Source organism: Rhinolophus sinicus, linkage group LG02, assembly GCF_036562045.2.
Source record: "Rhinolophus sinicus isolate RSC01 linkage group LG02, ASM3656204v1, whole genome shotgun sequence".
NCBI lineage: Eukaryota > Metazoa > Chordata > Mammalia > Chiroptera > Rhinolophidae > Rhinolophus > Rhinolophus sinicus.
The window spans coordinates 135647529-135660919 of record NC_133752.1 but is presented as its reverse complement, the minus strand read 5'-3'; the positions used below and the strand labels follow the sequence as shown (position 1 = coordinate 135660919).

The 13391-nt window shown below is 32.2% G+C and overlaps 1 protein-coding gene across 5 annotated transcripts in view; it reads left to right on the top strand.

Moving 5' to 3' along the window:
- Positions 1-11230, top strand: part of CPSF6 (cleavage and polyadenylation specific factor 6) — a 29441-nt gene extending 18211 nt beyond the window's left edge. For 2 of the 5 annotated variants that reach the window (XM_019748951.2, XM_019748948.2), the window contains 3 exons: positions 191-344; positions 3642-3831; positions 10616-11230. In XM_019748951.2, the coding sequence (XP_019604510.1) occupies positions 191-344; positions 3642-3828 (341 nt within the window). In that variant the 3' untranslated portion in view covers positions 3829-3831; positions 10616-11230. Of the gene's footprint in view, positions 1-190; positions 345-3638; positions 3832-3911; positions 4014-10615 lie in introns of those variants that run through there. The other 3 variants (XM_019748949.2, XM_019748947.2, XM_074325433.1) reach the window with 3 other exon arrangements.
- The last annotated feature ends 2161 nt before the right edge of the window (positions 11231-13391 follow it).

Sequence of the window (13391 nt, the reverse complement as noted above, 5' to 3'; positions counted from 1 at the left end):
GCTGATTTCATGCATATACTCCTAAAAGCCTTTTCTAAATGGTGAAAGACAAAAAAAAGCTAAAACATCTTCTGTGGTCATTTTAAAGTGCATTCTGTTTGTGAAATGCTTTATCACTTACCATTGGTGGTTTGGTGGTATTTTGAAAATAACATTTATTTCACTTCAACCCTTCTTTGTCCCCTTACAGGTGATTATGGGAGTGCTATTGAGACATTGGTAACCGCAATTTCTTTAATTAAACAATCCAAAGTATCTGCTGATGATCGTTGCAAAGTTCTCATTAGCTCTTTGCAAGATTGCCTTCATGGAATTGAATCTAAGTCTTATGGTTCTGGATCAAGGTAACACTTTCCTGTCTCATGTGTATTTAAAACTGCTACTTTACAAACAGGAAAAACTACTATGTTTGGGAATTTAAAATAGAATTTTGATTGTACTTATTACTGTTTACTCAGCAGCTAGAACCCTTAAAGGCTTCCAGTTACTCTCAGAATACGACTGCAAACGTTGAGGCACCGTGTGATATAGTTCCGGTCTGTCTTTCGGCCTCATTGTGTACCTCCTGCTTTGCTCACTTCTCTAGCCCTACTGGTCTCCCTTCTCTTCCTCTTGACAACTCAAGCGCTTGATCATCTCTCTGTTTTTGTATTTGATACTCTTTTCTGCTAGGAGCCCTCTCCTTGGTTCTTCACATAGCTGGCTTCTTTTATGCCTCAACTCAATCTAGCTTCTGGCGGGTGGGGGGGGGGGTATCTTTTCCCAGGTTATCCTGTTGTGTTGTTCTGTTATTTCTTCGTAGTACTTACCATAATCTATACTTACTTATTATTAATTCACATTTGTTTTTTCATTATACTTGTTGAAAGATGGAAGGGGCCTTATCTGTACTGTTCACTACAGTATACAGAGGGTGCCAAAAAATGTATACACATTTTAAGAAAGGAAAAAACTTAAAATTGTAATAATATATACCGATAACAAAAGATGAATACAAGTCATGTTTGACTTCTGCATTTACAAGACGCACTCAAAGTGGTTACCATCAGCATGATTTTAATAGTTTTTTCCTTAAAATGTGTATACATTTTTTTGGCAGTGCATCCTCTGTATTTGTTTATTTGGGGTGACAGTGATTAATAACATAAGTTTCAAGTGCACAACTTTTTAATACATCATCTGTGAAATGTATTGTGTGCTCACCACCCAAAGTCTAGTCTTCTTCCATCACCATATATTTGACTCCCTTTACTCTCTTCAGCCTCCCCCCACCCCCATTGCCCTCTGGTAACTACCATACTGTTGTCTGTGTCTGTGAGTTTATTTTGTTCATTTGTTGCTTTCTGTTTTATATCCCACACATGAGTCGAATCATAAGGTTCTTGTCCTTTTCTGCCTGACTTACTTCATTTAGCATGATACTTTCTAAAGATCCATCTGTGTTGTCACAAATGGCAGTACTTCATCCTATGGCTGAGTAGTATTCCACTGTGTAGATGAACAACATCTGTATTCATTCATCATCAGTGGACACTCAGGTTGTTTCCATGACTTAGCTACTGTGTATAATGCTGCAGTGAACATAGGGATACATATATTTTTATGAATAAATGTTTTCTAATTTTTCAGGTAGATACCTAGAAGAAGGATTGCTGAGTTGTACGGTAGCCTTATTCTTAATTTTTTGAGGAACCTCCATGCTGTTTTCAGTAGTGACTCTCACATTGTTTCTAATGACTAAACAGTGCTTGATACAGAATGGTGCTAGATAAATGTTTTTTGAACAAGGGAGTTAGTGAATGAGTAATCTATTCTTAGAGGTAAATTCCTTTTTTTTTTTTAGCATTCTGCTAACCTTGAAATAGTACACATTTTGGAAAGGTAGATCTTTAATCTTCACATGATATTTTTAGATCTGTCTTTTGTTTACTTTATCTGGTGGTGGAGTCTTCTTCATTAAGTTAAGAAAAAGGAGCTTATCTTTGTCATGGTTCCCAACTTTTTTTTTTTTTAAGATTTTTATTGGGGAAGGGGAACAGGACTTTATTGGGGAACGGTGTGCGCTTCCAGGACTTTTTCTCCAAGTCAAGTTGTTGTCCTTTCAATCTTAGTTGTGAAGGATTCTGTTCAGCTTCAAGTTGTTGTTCTTTCAGTCTTAGTTGTGGAGGTCGCAGCTCAGCTCCAGGTCCAGTTGCTGTTGCTAGTTGCAGGGGGCACAGCCCACCATCCCTTGCGGGAGTCCGGCAACCTTGTGGTTGAGAGGACACGCTCCAACCAACTGAGCCATCCGGGAGGCAGCTCAGCTCAAGGTGCCGTGTTCAATCTTAGTTGCAGGGGGCAGAGCCCACCATCCCTTGTGGGACTCGAGGAATTGAACTGGCAACCTTGTGGTTGAGAGCCCACTGGCCCATGTAGGAATCGAACCGGCAGTCTTCGGAGTTAGGAGCACGGAGCTCTAACCGCCTGAGCCACCGGGCCGGTCTGGTTCCCAACTTTTGACCTAGTGTTGAGGATCTTTGTATCTGAAGAAAAGTGTCATAGCTAAACACCATATCTTACATAGTCTTCTTTTTAACTTTTTACGTCCACAAAGTAAGCACCTAATAATGTTTGCTAAGTCTAGTTGTCTGGTGCAAAAATATAAAATAGACATTTACACTAATAGGCAATTTTTATTTCCTTATTGTAAATTTCAAATTTCGAATAGCAGAGTTTCTAAAAGTATTTTAGGCAATATATTTTGGATAAATTACCTGTGGGTTGTTTTGTTTGTTTGTTTTTTAAGCTGGTTCATGAAACATTTCTCTTTATTAAATTATAATATGAATAATATCCCAGATTTTACTCGTGGACATAATTACTAGGTTTCTCCTTTGCTTCCCACCACACCCCCCAGCCCTCCCAGCAAATATACCCTCTTTCCCCAAAAATAAGACCTAGCCGGACAGTCAGCTCTAATGCGTCTTTTGGAGCAAAAATTAATATATGAGCTGGTCTTATATAAGACCTAGTCTTACATTAAAGTAAGGGTCTATATTAATTTTTGCTCCAAAAGACGCATTAGAGCTGATTGTCCGGCTAGGTCTTACTTTCAGGGAAACACTGTATATACTATTAGAAAGTTTCTCAGAGGAGTATCATATTTTGGATAGTTAGGAATGCAAAATTGATAACTTAAATGTAGGTTTAGATAACCTGTGTTAATGGGTGGTAATTTTTGTGTTTTTAAGTCCATTGTATATTGAGTAATTTTATGAATGTTCTATCTAAACTACCTTCGATAGGTTCTTTAGTTTAAAACACAAAGCCTTTGAATTTTCTCTCCTTCACCTTTTTGTTTTTTCATTCAGTAAACACTACATGTCTGGTTTAGATCTAGTTATAATAAATATAATGGATGATATGTATTGCCCTGGTGTGTCTGGTTCCCAATTTTGGAGTGAATATTTTTAAAAAATGGAATTTCTAGTTCATGCCTCTAGGTGAGTTGGTAAATCATTATTGACAGTTCAACATATCGTAAGTCTAAAATACATTTATAAATAATTTTTTGCCTTAGGTATTTTTAAACACCAAAATATTAAATTTTTTTTAAGCTATCCAGTTATGGAGAGCATTAATCCAGTAATTTCTTTTAGAAGACGTGAACGATCAAGAGAGAGGGACCATAGTAGATCACGAGAAAAGAGTCGGCGTCATAAATCCCGCAGTAGAGATCGTCATGATGATTATTATAGAGAGAGAAGCAGAGAACGAGAGAGACACCGGGACCGAGACCGAGACCGGGACCGAGAACGTGACCGAGAGCGCGAGTATCGTCATCGTTAGAAGGTGGGTATTCCTTGTTCCTGTTGCATTTAGTATGTACATTATTAACAGCAATTATAACTCCGAGGCTATTGTTTATACAGTATATACCTACATTGTAAATGATCAACTACTTGTTCTGAATTTAATCTTCTGGAAACATCAGAGACAAATGACAGGTAAGAAATAACAGGTAAAAAATTTGACCTCTTGTCCTTGAATATTGCTGAATTATAACTTTCAGGTTTCAGATTAAGGGTCTTAAGAAAGCAAGAAAATAATCAAGAGGACTCATTGTGTACTTCTAAAATGTAAAAATTGGGATTCTCTTAATCACATACATAGTTTGCATATGATTTAAAATATAAAATGCAGGGAGTTAATTCATATATGTGTAATGTGCTTGGGCTTTTAAAAATAAATTTAAAATTGCTCCCCTTGAACTAACTTCATTTATCCCTAAAACTTTTAAACAAAATTTAACACTATAATAATTTATAATGCACGAGGATGGTTTCTCAATGTTGAAAGAGCTTTTCTGCTTAAAATTTTTTTAGAACATTTTTCTTGGCATCTGTTTTTTGTTTTTAAAAGAAAAGAAGCAGTATCCTTTAATTTGCAAAGAAGATGTGAAACTTATTCAATTAAAATGGGTTTAGGGTACTCCATATCTAAGAGTTTTAAATTGTATCAAATCATACATCCCAGGTTATAATAACCTTGAAATAATTTTCTTTGATGTTTCATTCATAAACCATAATCATTGTCTTTTTTTCTGTATTTTAAAACTATTTATTGTATACATTTTTCACAAAGTGGAAAGAGTTGTCTGTTTATACTTCATTTTCACGTGTAATTTTATTTTTATATTTGTGAACAGCATTAATTCATGTGAAGGGGGCACTATAAGGCTTGTGCATGTGACACAGGTTATTCTGTAAACAAATATTTTTTCTTTATATGTTGGTGACATTCAAATTAAATTAGGCTAAAACAGACCTTTTATAGGTAACTATTCTTTACACAGTTATTTTCCATAATCATGGGAAACACTGAAAATTAAGTCATGGTAATTGTTAGTATTTAAATTGTTATGGGCAAAATGAGTTTGTCAAGTGTGTAATTCTGTGATAGAATAGTGGTTTCTTAAACTATTTTAGCAAATGAGATCCTTTTTGGATAATAAAATTTAGAAAATAAGCATGTAATACAGTCTTATGGTTTAAAATTAAGCTATTACATGATTTACAGTTTTAAGGGCTTTTGAAGTGAAAAGGCCAGTTTAATACTTTTCCTTGCATTTTGAATATGCATTGTGAATATCAAAATTTTAATTTTAAAATAGTCCTCCACATACTGTATTGTAGAGTTTAATATAAGAAATTCTTAAAAACATTTCTTTAATATGCAAAACATCTTTCACTTTTAAAATTAGCTTAGTGAAATTGATATTGTTTTTTGGATATGAGTAAGAATTGAATGTTGTATCATGTAAATTTAAAACATTAAATTTTAAAGATGTAGCTTTTTCCACCCCTGGTTTGAATAGATCTGATTTCATCTTACAAAACAATTCTCAGTGTCCATCAGTTGCTTAGGTTAATTGTGGCTAACTTACTACATGAAATGCTTAACTATATCAGCCATTTCATTTATAATAGTAAGATACAGGTCCTATGAGTTATACTTGTATTTAGATTTTGTCAGTTATCAACAAGCTTCTAGTTACTGAAGGTATGGTAATGAGGCTAGCATACATTTTCAGTCATCTCTAAAATTGGGTGTGTCCATCAAGGGGCTTCTGAACCAGTTTATACCCAGAGTTAATGAATGAGTTTTCTTACTGGTTCTATTTAAACTAGAATAGTAAGCCAAGTAAACTCCTTCTTGAAAAGTTCATTGTTAATTTTAAATACTTTGAATTAACTAACATCACATTTCAGTAATGGGTACACCTAACTATATCATGGCTTGAGTTTCATTACATTCAACATTAACTATGAATTCCTAACTTGCAAACTACTGTTCACATTTTTTCTTAATCACTGATATGTACCATACCAAAATTTCCATGTTTTGTTTGTACATTAATCAAAATTGAGTTGTAATATTGTTATGTGCCTTCATCCAAGCAAAAATTTTACATAAGCATTTCCAGTGTGAAAAATTCTGTTATCCTGGAATATTATACCTTTGCTATACTAAATAGTATTTATTGCGGAATAAAGGGATGGGGACTGGGATTAAATACAGTCAAGTGAAAACTTTTTAAATCAACTATCTGCACATCTTAATCACCATAATAATAAGGTCTGTTGACCTTTTTAGAAGTTTTTAAATATGAGTCCTTTTGAGCTTTCATGTAAATCTTAAATTGACTTAATGGACGAAGGGTAACTTGGAAGCTAAAGTGAATGTCAGTAAGTCTGTATACAAATAAAACAATGTAATCTATTATTAAAGTGATGATGAATGGCTAAAAGGCAAGTTCTTAATTTAACTGGAAACGATGTTGGCAAACTGTTAATGTCTGTCCCATCTTAATTTTTTTTGTGTTTAAACTGTTGGTAACTGTTGGTTAATTGCATTCTCTCATTTAAAAAATGTATTAGTTTTTCTAAAAGCAGACAGTATTAAGTTCAAATAGATAATATTTTAATGGGAATATCAGTATTGTAAAATTTCGGTATGTATATATATTGTGCTTCATATTCTGTAATTTCTGCCTCTATTCTCAGACCACTCTGAGCAAAACAAAAGTAGCTCAGTCTTTTAAGGTTGTATACTTCTGACAGAAATAATTTTACTTTCGTAGTTCTTTTATTTAGTTTATGTTCTGCTTATTACTTGTTTGGAACAACCTTACTCAGCATATTTTTGTTAACAATTCAGTTTTTTCTGATATATGAGGGTTCATGTGTTCTCAAATCCATTTCTTTGATAAAATTTTTAAGCATCATGTATAAGATATGGATCAAATAACTGCACTGTTGTATGGTTACTTACACCATAAATATCATGATTTTAGATGTTGTTATTGAACAAGACTTAGGGTTTTTTGCATTTCTTACTCGGTTTATAGCTTTTTATTAATTCGGGAAAACCAAAGCGAAAGAAACAAGTTTTTTCTTACGTATGAAGATGTTTCATCTCTGTAAGAGGTAGTGTTCACTTTGAGGCTTATGTGAAAACTAAACTCTTAATTACCTGATGAATGATACTGGTGGTAATAAGATTTAAAAATTATTTATTCAACTCTTAGATCATCTGAGTTCTGCCTAATATTGTCCATTCCTGTGTTTTCCCATATACTAACTATTCTGCTTCATTTGGATATGTTAGCTCTCACTTTTTTCGCTCTAATTTTCCTTGCTTTTAATATTATTTGTAAAACCTTTCTGACTACACAGCTATCTTAATTGAAGTAACAGGATGGTAGGAAGTGATTCTTTGAATGGATGGATAGTGTGTTTTTGCTCACTGTGGTTTAAGAATATGGTTTTGTTTACAAACAATTAGTGTTTCTTGCTGAAAAAAAAAAAAAAGTTCCATGCCAATGTGAGTCATCTTGCTCTTTCACCTTCATCTCAGTGTGAAATTATTACCATTGTTTTAGTTTGTAAATTAGATTGTTCTGAATAAATAATGCTTTGAATAAATATTTAGTTAGCATTGTTTAAAGAAAACCTAATAACAAAAAAGGGTAATGGTTGCCATATATGCTATCCAAATTTACTAATTTGCCTTCTGTGGTAGCATGTTTTAACTCTTACAGTGAATTCTAAATCACATTAACAGTTTATTTTGAAATGTCCATTTTGTGAAATTTTGGGGGCAAAGCTGAGTTTTCTTTGACTGTGATGAAGTTTATGTCTACTATTTAGTGAACTGCCTAGAGCAACAATCATGTATGTTTTATAGTGTGATAAAAGGTTTTAGTTAAAATGAGGTAAGTACCATCTCCAAAGATAGAAAGATGAAAATACAAAATGTTTTGGTAGCAAGGGAATTTTTTGTAAACATCTACAGTAAACATAATTTTGTGTAGTATGTTCTGTTCAACACAAGAAGGAATTTTAATTTTAAAAGATTTAACTTAACTGTGTTTCCCCGAAAATAAGACCTAGCCAGACAATCAGCTCTGATGCATCTTTTGGAGCAAAAATTAATATAAGACCTGGTATTACATTATATTATATTATATTGCATTATATTATACCCGACATACTATATTTATGTATTATATTGTGTTATACCCAGTCTTATAGTAAAATAAGACCAGGTCTTATATTAATTTTTGCTCCAAAAGACGCATTAGAGCTGATTGTCTGGCTAGGTCTTATTTTCGGGGAAACACGGTATATTTAGATATTTCTGTTTCTTTTACTCACCCCATTTTCATTCGTTAAAGAAATTTTCACACAAAAGTGATTTTTATTTCACTGAGTTAATAAAAGTACAACTCTAAAATTATATTACAATTATTTAAATTCAATATATTACTGTGAAAATATACATTTGAATCTTTTATTTGAAGGATAAATTTGCCATGAGTTTAGAAATATTGATGGCTAACAAATTTGCTTAAATAAGTTTTTAACAGACACTCATAATTTGAGTTGTTAGTATTGATTTGATCTTATATTATCTCAAAATCCAGATGCTTATCTGTATTGAAATTTTATTTAGTGCTCACTATACAGACTTTATTAAAGAGCTCCAGATTCCATTTGTCTTCTTAGTTTTTTAACAACTGTTAACATAGGTCTTTTATAACTGATAGCTAAAGCAAGTAATTGTGTGGCTTTGACATGAAAAGATTTGACCAAATGGTATTCTGAAAACAAGAACATTGAATGTATTTGTCATTTTTAAGCTTTTTTGATATCTTTGTTTATGTAGATTTCTACTTAGAAATTTGAGACTATCACACTGAATTGGATTATTGGAAATGGTTGTATTGCCTTCAAATTTGCTTCCGTTTGAGATTGTAAAATTTGTATTTCCAAATGGATAAATGTAAAGTGTTTAGAAATAGAAATAAAAACTGTCAGACTATCCCCCAGATTTTATGTCTCTATGGTGAAAATGAGAGGCTCATTAATAGTAAAGATCTAACTATAAATATAAAGTATAATCAAGCAGAAGATAAGCGCATTCGTCCTGGAAAAAGATGTGTGTTATAATTTCACAAACAGGATTTCCTACATTAAAAGTAGTGAAATTCTCCATTGGAATAATGAATGATAAAAAGTTGCAGTGTGTGCCATATGTTTTTTGGAAGGGTTGGTTATTTTTGTTTCTCTCCCTGTGACTTGATCTTAATGACTTATCCCTCTCAGCATAACAAAAAAAAAATTAGGGAGATAGCATCTTTTGCAATAAGATTTATGAATTTCCCATTACCCATTTTTTTCAGACTAGAACATATTCCTTATATTTAATACTGTAATACTAGTTTTTAAAAGTGCATTGCAAATAGTAAAAATAAAATACATAAAAGCTGCCTTTCTAGATTTTTTTTTCATGAAATAATTCTACCAAAAAGGTTCATCAACAATAAGATAAAGGTACAATAACAAGTAACATTAAAAATGGCTTAAGTATCTCTTTGAAACGTGGGCAGATAAAAACTATTTAAAAGAGAAGTCCAGGACTATAACATTGTTTTTTCCTTTTGCAGTTATAAAATTACGGTTTTTACTGCTAGGCAATGTGAATGCATATGTGTGCTGATGCTCTTAAGATTCTTACAGCCTAGTGGGGAGGAAAGGACATAAAAGATAAAATTTATAGTTTGGGCAAAATGTTAATTACTCTTATTGTAGAGCAAAATATTTTCGATTTTATGGTAAAATATCACTAAATATTGAGCTCTTTTGCCTCTTACATCATCTTAATGAAATTCTGTCGGAATTTATATTTTAAAGATACGGTGTTTCAGTTATCACTTATATCCAGGTTAATTGAATGTTTCTTTTGTGAATCCACCTGAAGTTTACATATTTATGTATTCCTGAAATTTTAGTTTACAAAATTTGTTGGGTTTTTTTTTCTTTATGTGGGTTTTCCATGAAAATTATCATTGTAGATTCTTACTTAGATTATTTTTGGTTATTTATACATTACATTAGGTATTTAAATACAGGTGGAATAGAGCAAAAGCAAAGTAAATGTTTTAAATTTGTATTATGTCTAAAGATTTGTACGTGGATGTCATATATATTTAAATGTGCATACTGAAGTATATATTTATAAATTTTATTTATAAATTTTGTAACATGGAGTACCGGTTGATTTATAATATTTGCAGACGTTCCTGTATGTTGTCAAATAAATACAACTAATTTGTAAAATAATTTATTGCATTTTATATTAAGTTCGCATTTAATTGTTAATGCATTCTATAGAATTGATATGTGGTTGAATGAAAAATATTTACATTAAAATCATTCAAGTATTTTTCCATTTATTTTTGTAGTATGCATACTTTAGAAAATGACTTACAAATGTTTCCATCATCACAGAAACAGTAGCTGCCATATTTTCATTTGTTTCAGTGATTAAATTTATAAGGCAATAACGTTTAAGAAGAACGAAATCAGAATATTTCAGTTTTAATTATCACAGAAATTGGGAGCATTTCTCCACCACAAAAGCAGCTACTGTTTCAGTTAATTCTTACTTTGTGTTAGAATACGTAACAGTGAAGTAGATGCACGACTTGTGTATGTATAGTTAAGGCAGCGTTTTTCTGTGTATTATGGGGAATAGCAAAATCTACATCACAAATTTTGACACATTACAGCTGAAGGAAGAGGAACACCTTCCAAGACAAAACAGTCTTCATGAGGGAAACATGACGCTTGTCCAGCAGTTTGCTTCTTGTGATTGAACTGAACCTGTAAGGATTCATGGATAAAATGAACAGGAATAGATCTGAATAAAGCAAATCTGCATAAATGGTAACCAGTAGCTCTACTTTTATTTTTTATGTTGCTTAACTGTTTTATTTGAAGGAAACCTGTGTGATTTAAAAAGTTATAGCTTTTGCAACTTTATTACTGGTTATATACATTTTGGCCATTATAATGTGCAAGCAATTGGAAAAATGTCAAGTAAATGCTTGTTTTTATAGTAGTTTGTTCTTGTTAAAAATGTTCATATGATAATGTCTGTAAACAGCACCACTTTGATTACAATAGATGTAGTGTTGTAATAAACTGTTTCATGGGGCTGATGTGTAAAGCTGTTCAAGTTATTTGATGTTTACACCTCAGGGAAAGTCTTGTGTTCAGCAATATCTAAAGATAATGTTACTATGACATTTATACTGTCCTTTAAAAAAGCATTGCAATAGCATTTTTGGATATGCATCGATCTAATCTTGCGTTCAGTGAATTAAACATACTAATTAAGTGTCTCTTGCCCTTGATTTTGATATTAGAATAGGTGATTACATGGATATTTAATATTTCTATATTCTGCTTTTCTAGCTGTTTTTACCTAGTTAGCTTGTGATTTTGCTGAATGGTATGTAAAGTTGTAAATTGACATTTCACAGACATAGCAATCCAGTCAATGTGTTAGGGGTCAAAAAATTTTGTGGTTTTAACATTTTAGTACAAAACCATACATTATTTGCTACAGTAATGCAGCTTAATTACCACACAGATGTACTGAAATGCCTAATTGTAAACTGCTGGCATTGAAGAAATTTTGACAGTTCCGACTTGATGCGGTAGTTATTTGCGGTTTTATATTGATCGTGCTTGTGGTTAATTTTTGAAGCCATGGGCAGTGTAAATACAGCAGACAAATTTAAGTAGAGAACCTTAGTTTATTTTTCAGTAACTATAGATTTCTGAAGGGTCTGATGTTTATTAACATCGGGTCATATTCTCCTGTGTATGTAATGGGAGATTATAGGTGTACTCTATCTTCAGTTTAAGGAATTTTGTGTATACTCATGCAACCTGTATTGATGATTCACGCTAAGTTAAAGATTATTTTCAAACCTGCCTTGCATATCGGCCCATAAGCACTTGGCTAGCTTATGTTCTTAATTGCAAACTCAGCATAGGCAGTGTCACCTTGATTAGACATTTTTAGAGGTAGGTCATTCTGAATCACTACTTCAGAAATTTGAGTTAAGATCCTTAAGCAAATTATAATTTGCTTTTGATGTTTTTAAGATCTGATTATCTTTGAGAGATCTGATAATACACATTGGTTTTTAAAAAGTATAGCCAAAAATACTAAAGTATTTTTAGGTACCGTAGATATTATGTCATATGCAACTATAGAAGCCCTCCAGAGATTTGCACTGTAGTTCTTTACTTTCATCTTGTGCACTGTCACACTAGGTCTTACAAAATTAGTTGTTTCAAGTTATTCACATTATTGCCCATTTTATTTTAAAACATTTTGTGAGTAGAGTATTTGTGCATGGGATCATTGATGTTTATCAGAACTGTTGGCTCAGAAATTTTTCAAGTGTTTTGTTGAAAATGCAGTTGCCTTTTTAACATTATTTGAGAGTTGTATCAAAATGATTTTCTTGTTTTGTGTATAGGTGTTTATGCATTTCCTAGCTTTTTAATATTTTAATTACAATGCCCTAATGCAAAGAAGGATGGACATAAACATATTACAAGGGAAATTAGTTAATAGTAAGCTTAAAAGGTAAGTAAATGTCCATGAGAATAAAATTTTCTCTGAAGAATTTTAAAATGGAATCATAAAAATCTAACTGCGTTTGAACTTGAAACTGGAAATTTTGTACTAATTAAATCCTTCATTTACCTTTTCATTTTTTATCAGTGGAACCCTTTAATTGCTCTTTCTGTATCACTCTTCTCCCCGTGTGGCTGATCTCATAACGTGACTTGTTGCAGACAATGTGAGTGTATTAGACTTGCTTGCTGCTAGTCCATTATTTTTAAGTGTTGTCAGAAGGAAACTTTTTGGTTTGACTAATTGATTTTTGCAGTCTTTCTCAACCTGATAACACATGAATGTATAGCTGTAAAGGTAAAAATTGCAAGCCTTGTTTTATTCTTTATATTCCTTCTGTTGTCTATGGGCTGATGTAATTTGAAAAAAAAAAAAAATCCCTTTTTTTAGTGTGTAAAAACAATCCAAAGAGATAAATCTTTACACAAACACCAAAAAGAGAGAAAGTGTCCCAGAGACCTTTCATTTCTTTTTAAATAGTGGATATGAAAACAAACTTGAGTTTAATTTTAAACCATAGCATTTATTAGTGCTATGCAGTCACATTCCTTTTCAGCCAGTAAAGTTACAAATGAGTGATGCAGCTCCTGAATGGTGTTGCTTCTGAAGCAACACTTTGAATTGAATGTGCTGCTTCTAGTTAAAGGACATATGTTGTGGAAAGTATATTCCAGTGTAAGTTTGGAAGTGTTTATTTTGTCAGTTTTCATAAGCAAGACTTGGAGTAAGTTGCAATGGCTATGGATCGTAGTTAGTCCATTTCATGTCCCCTTTATCAAAATAGTCTTAAGCAGTTAACTACAATTTGGAGTTCACAAATAACTATGGATTGTAGCTTAAGGTGTTAT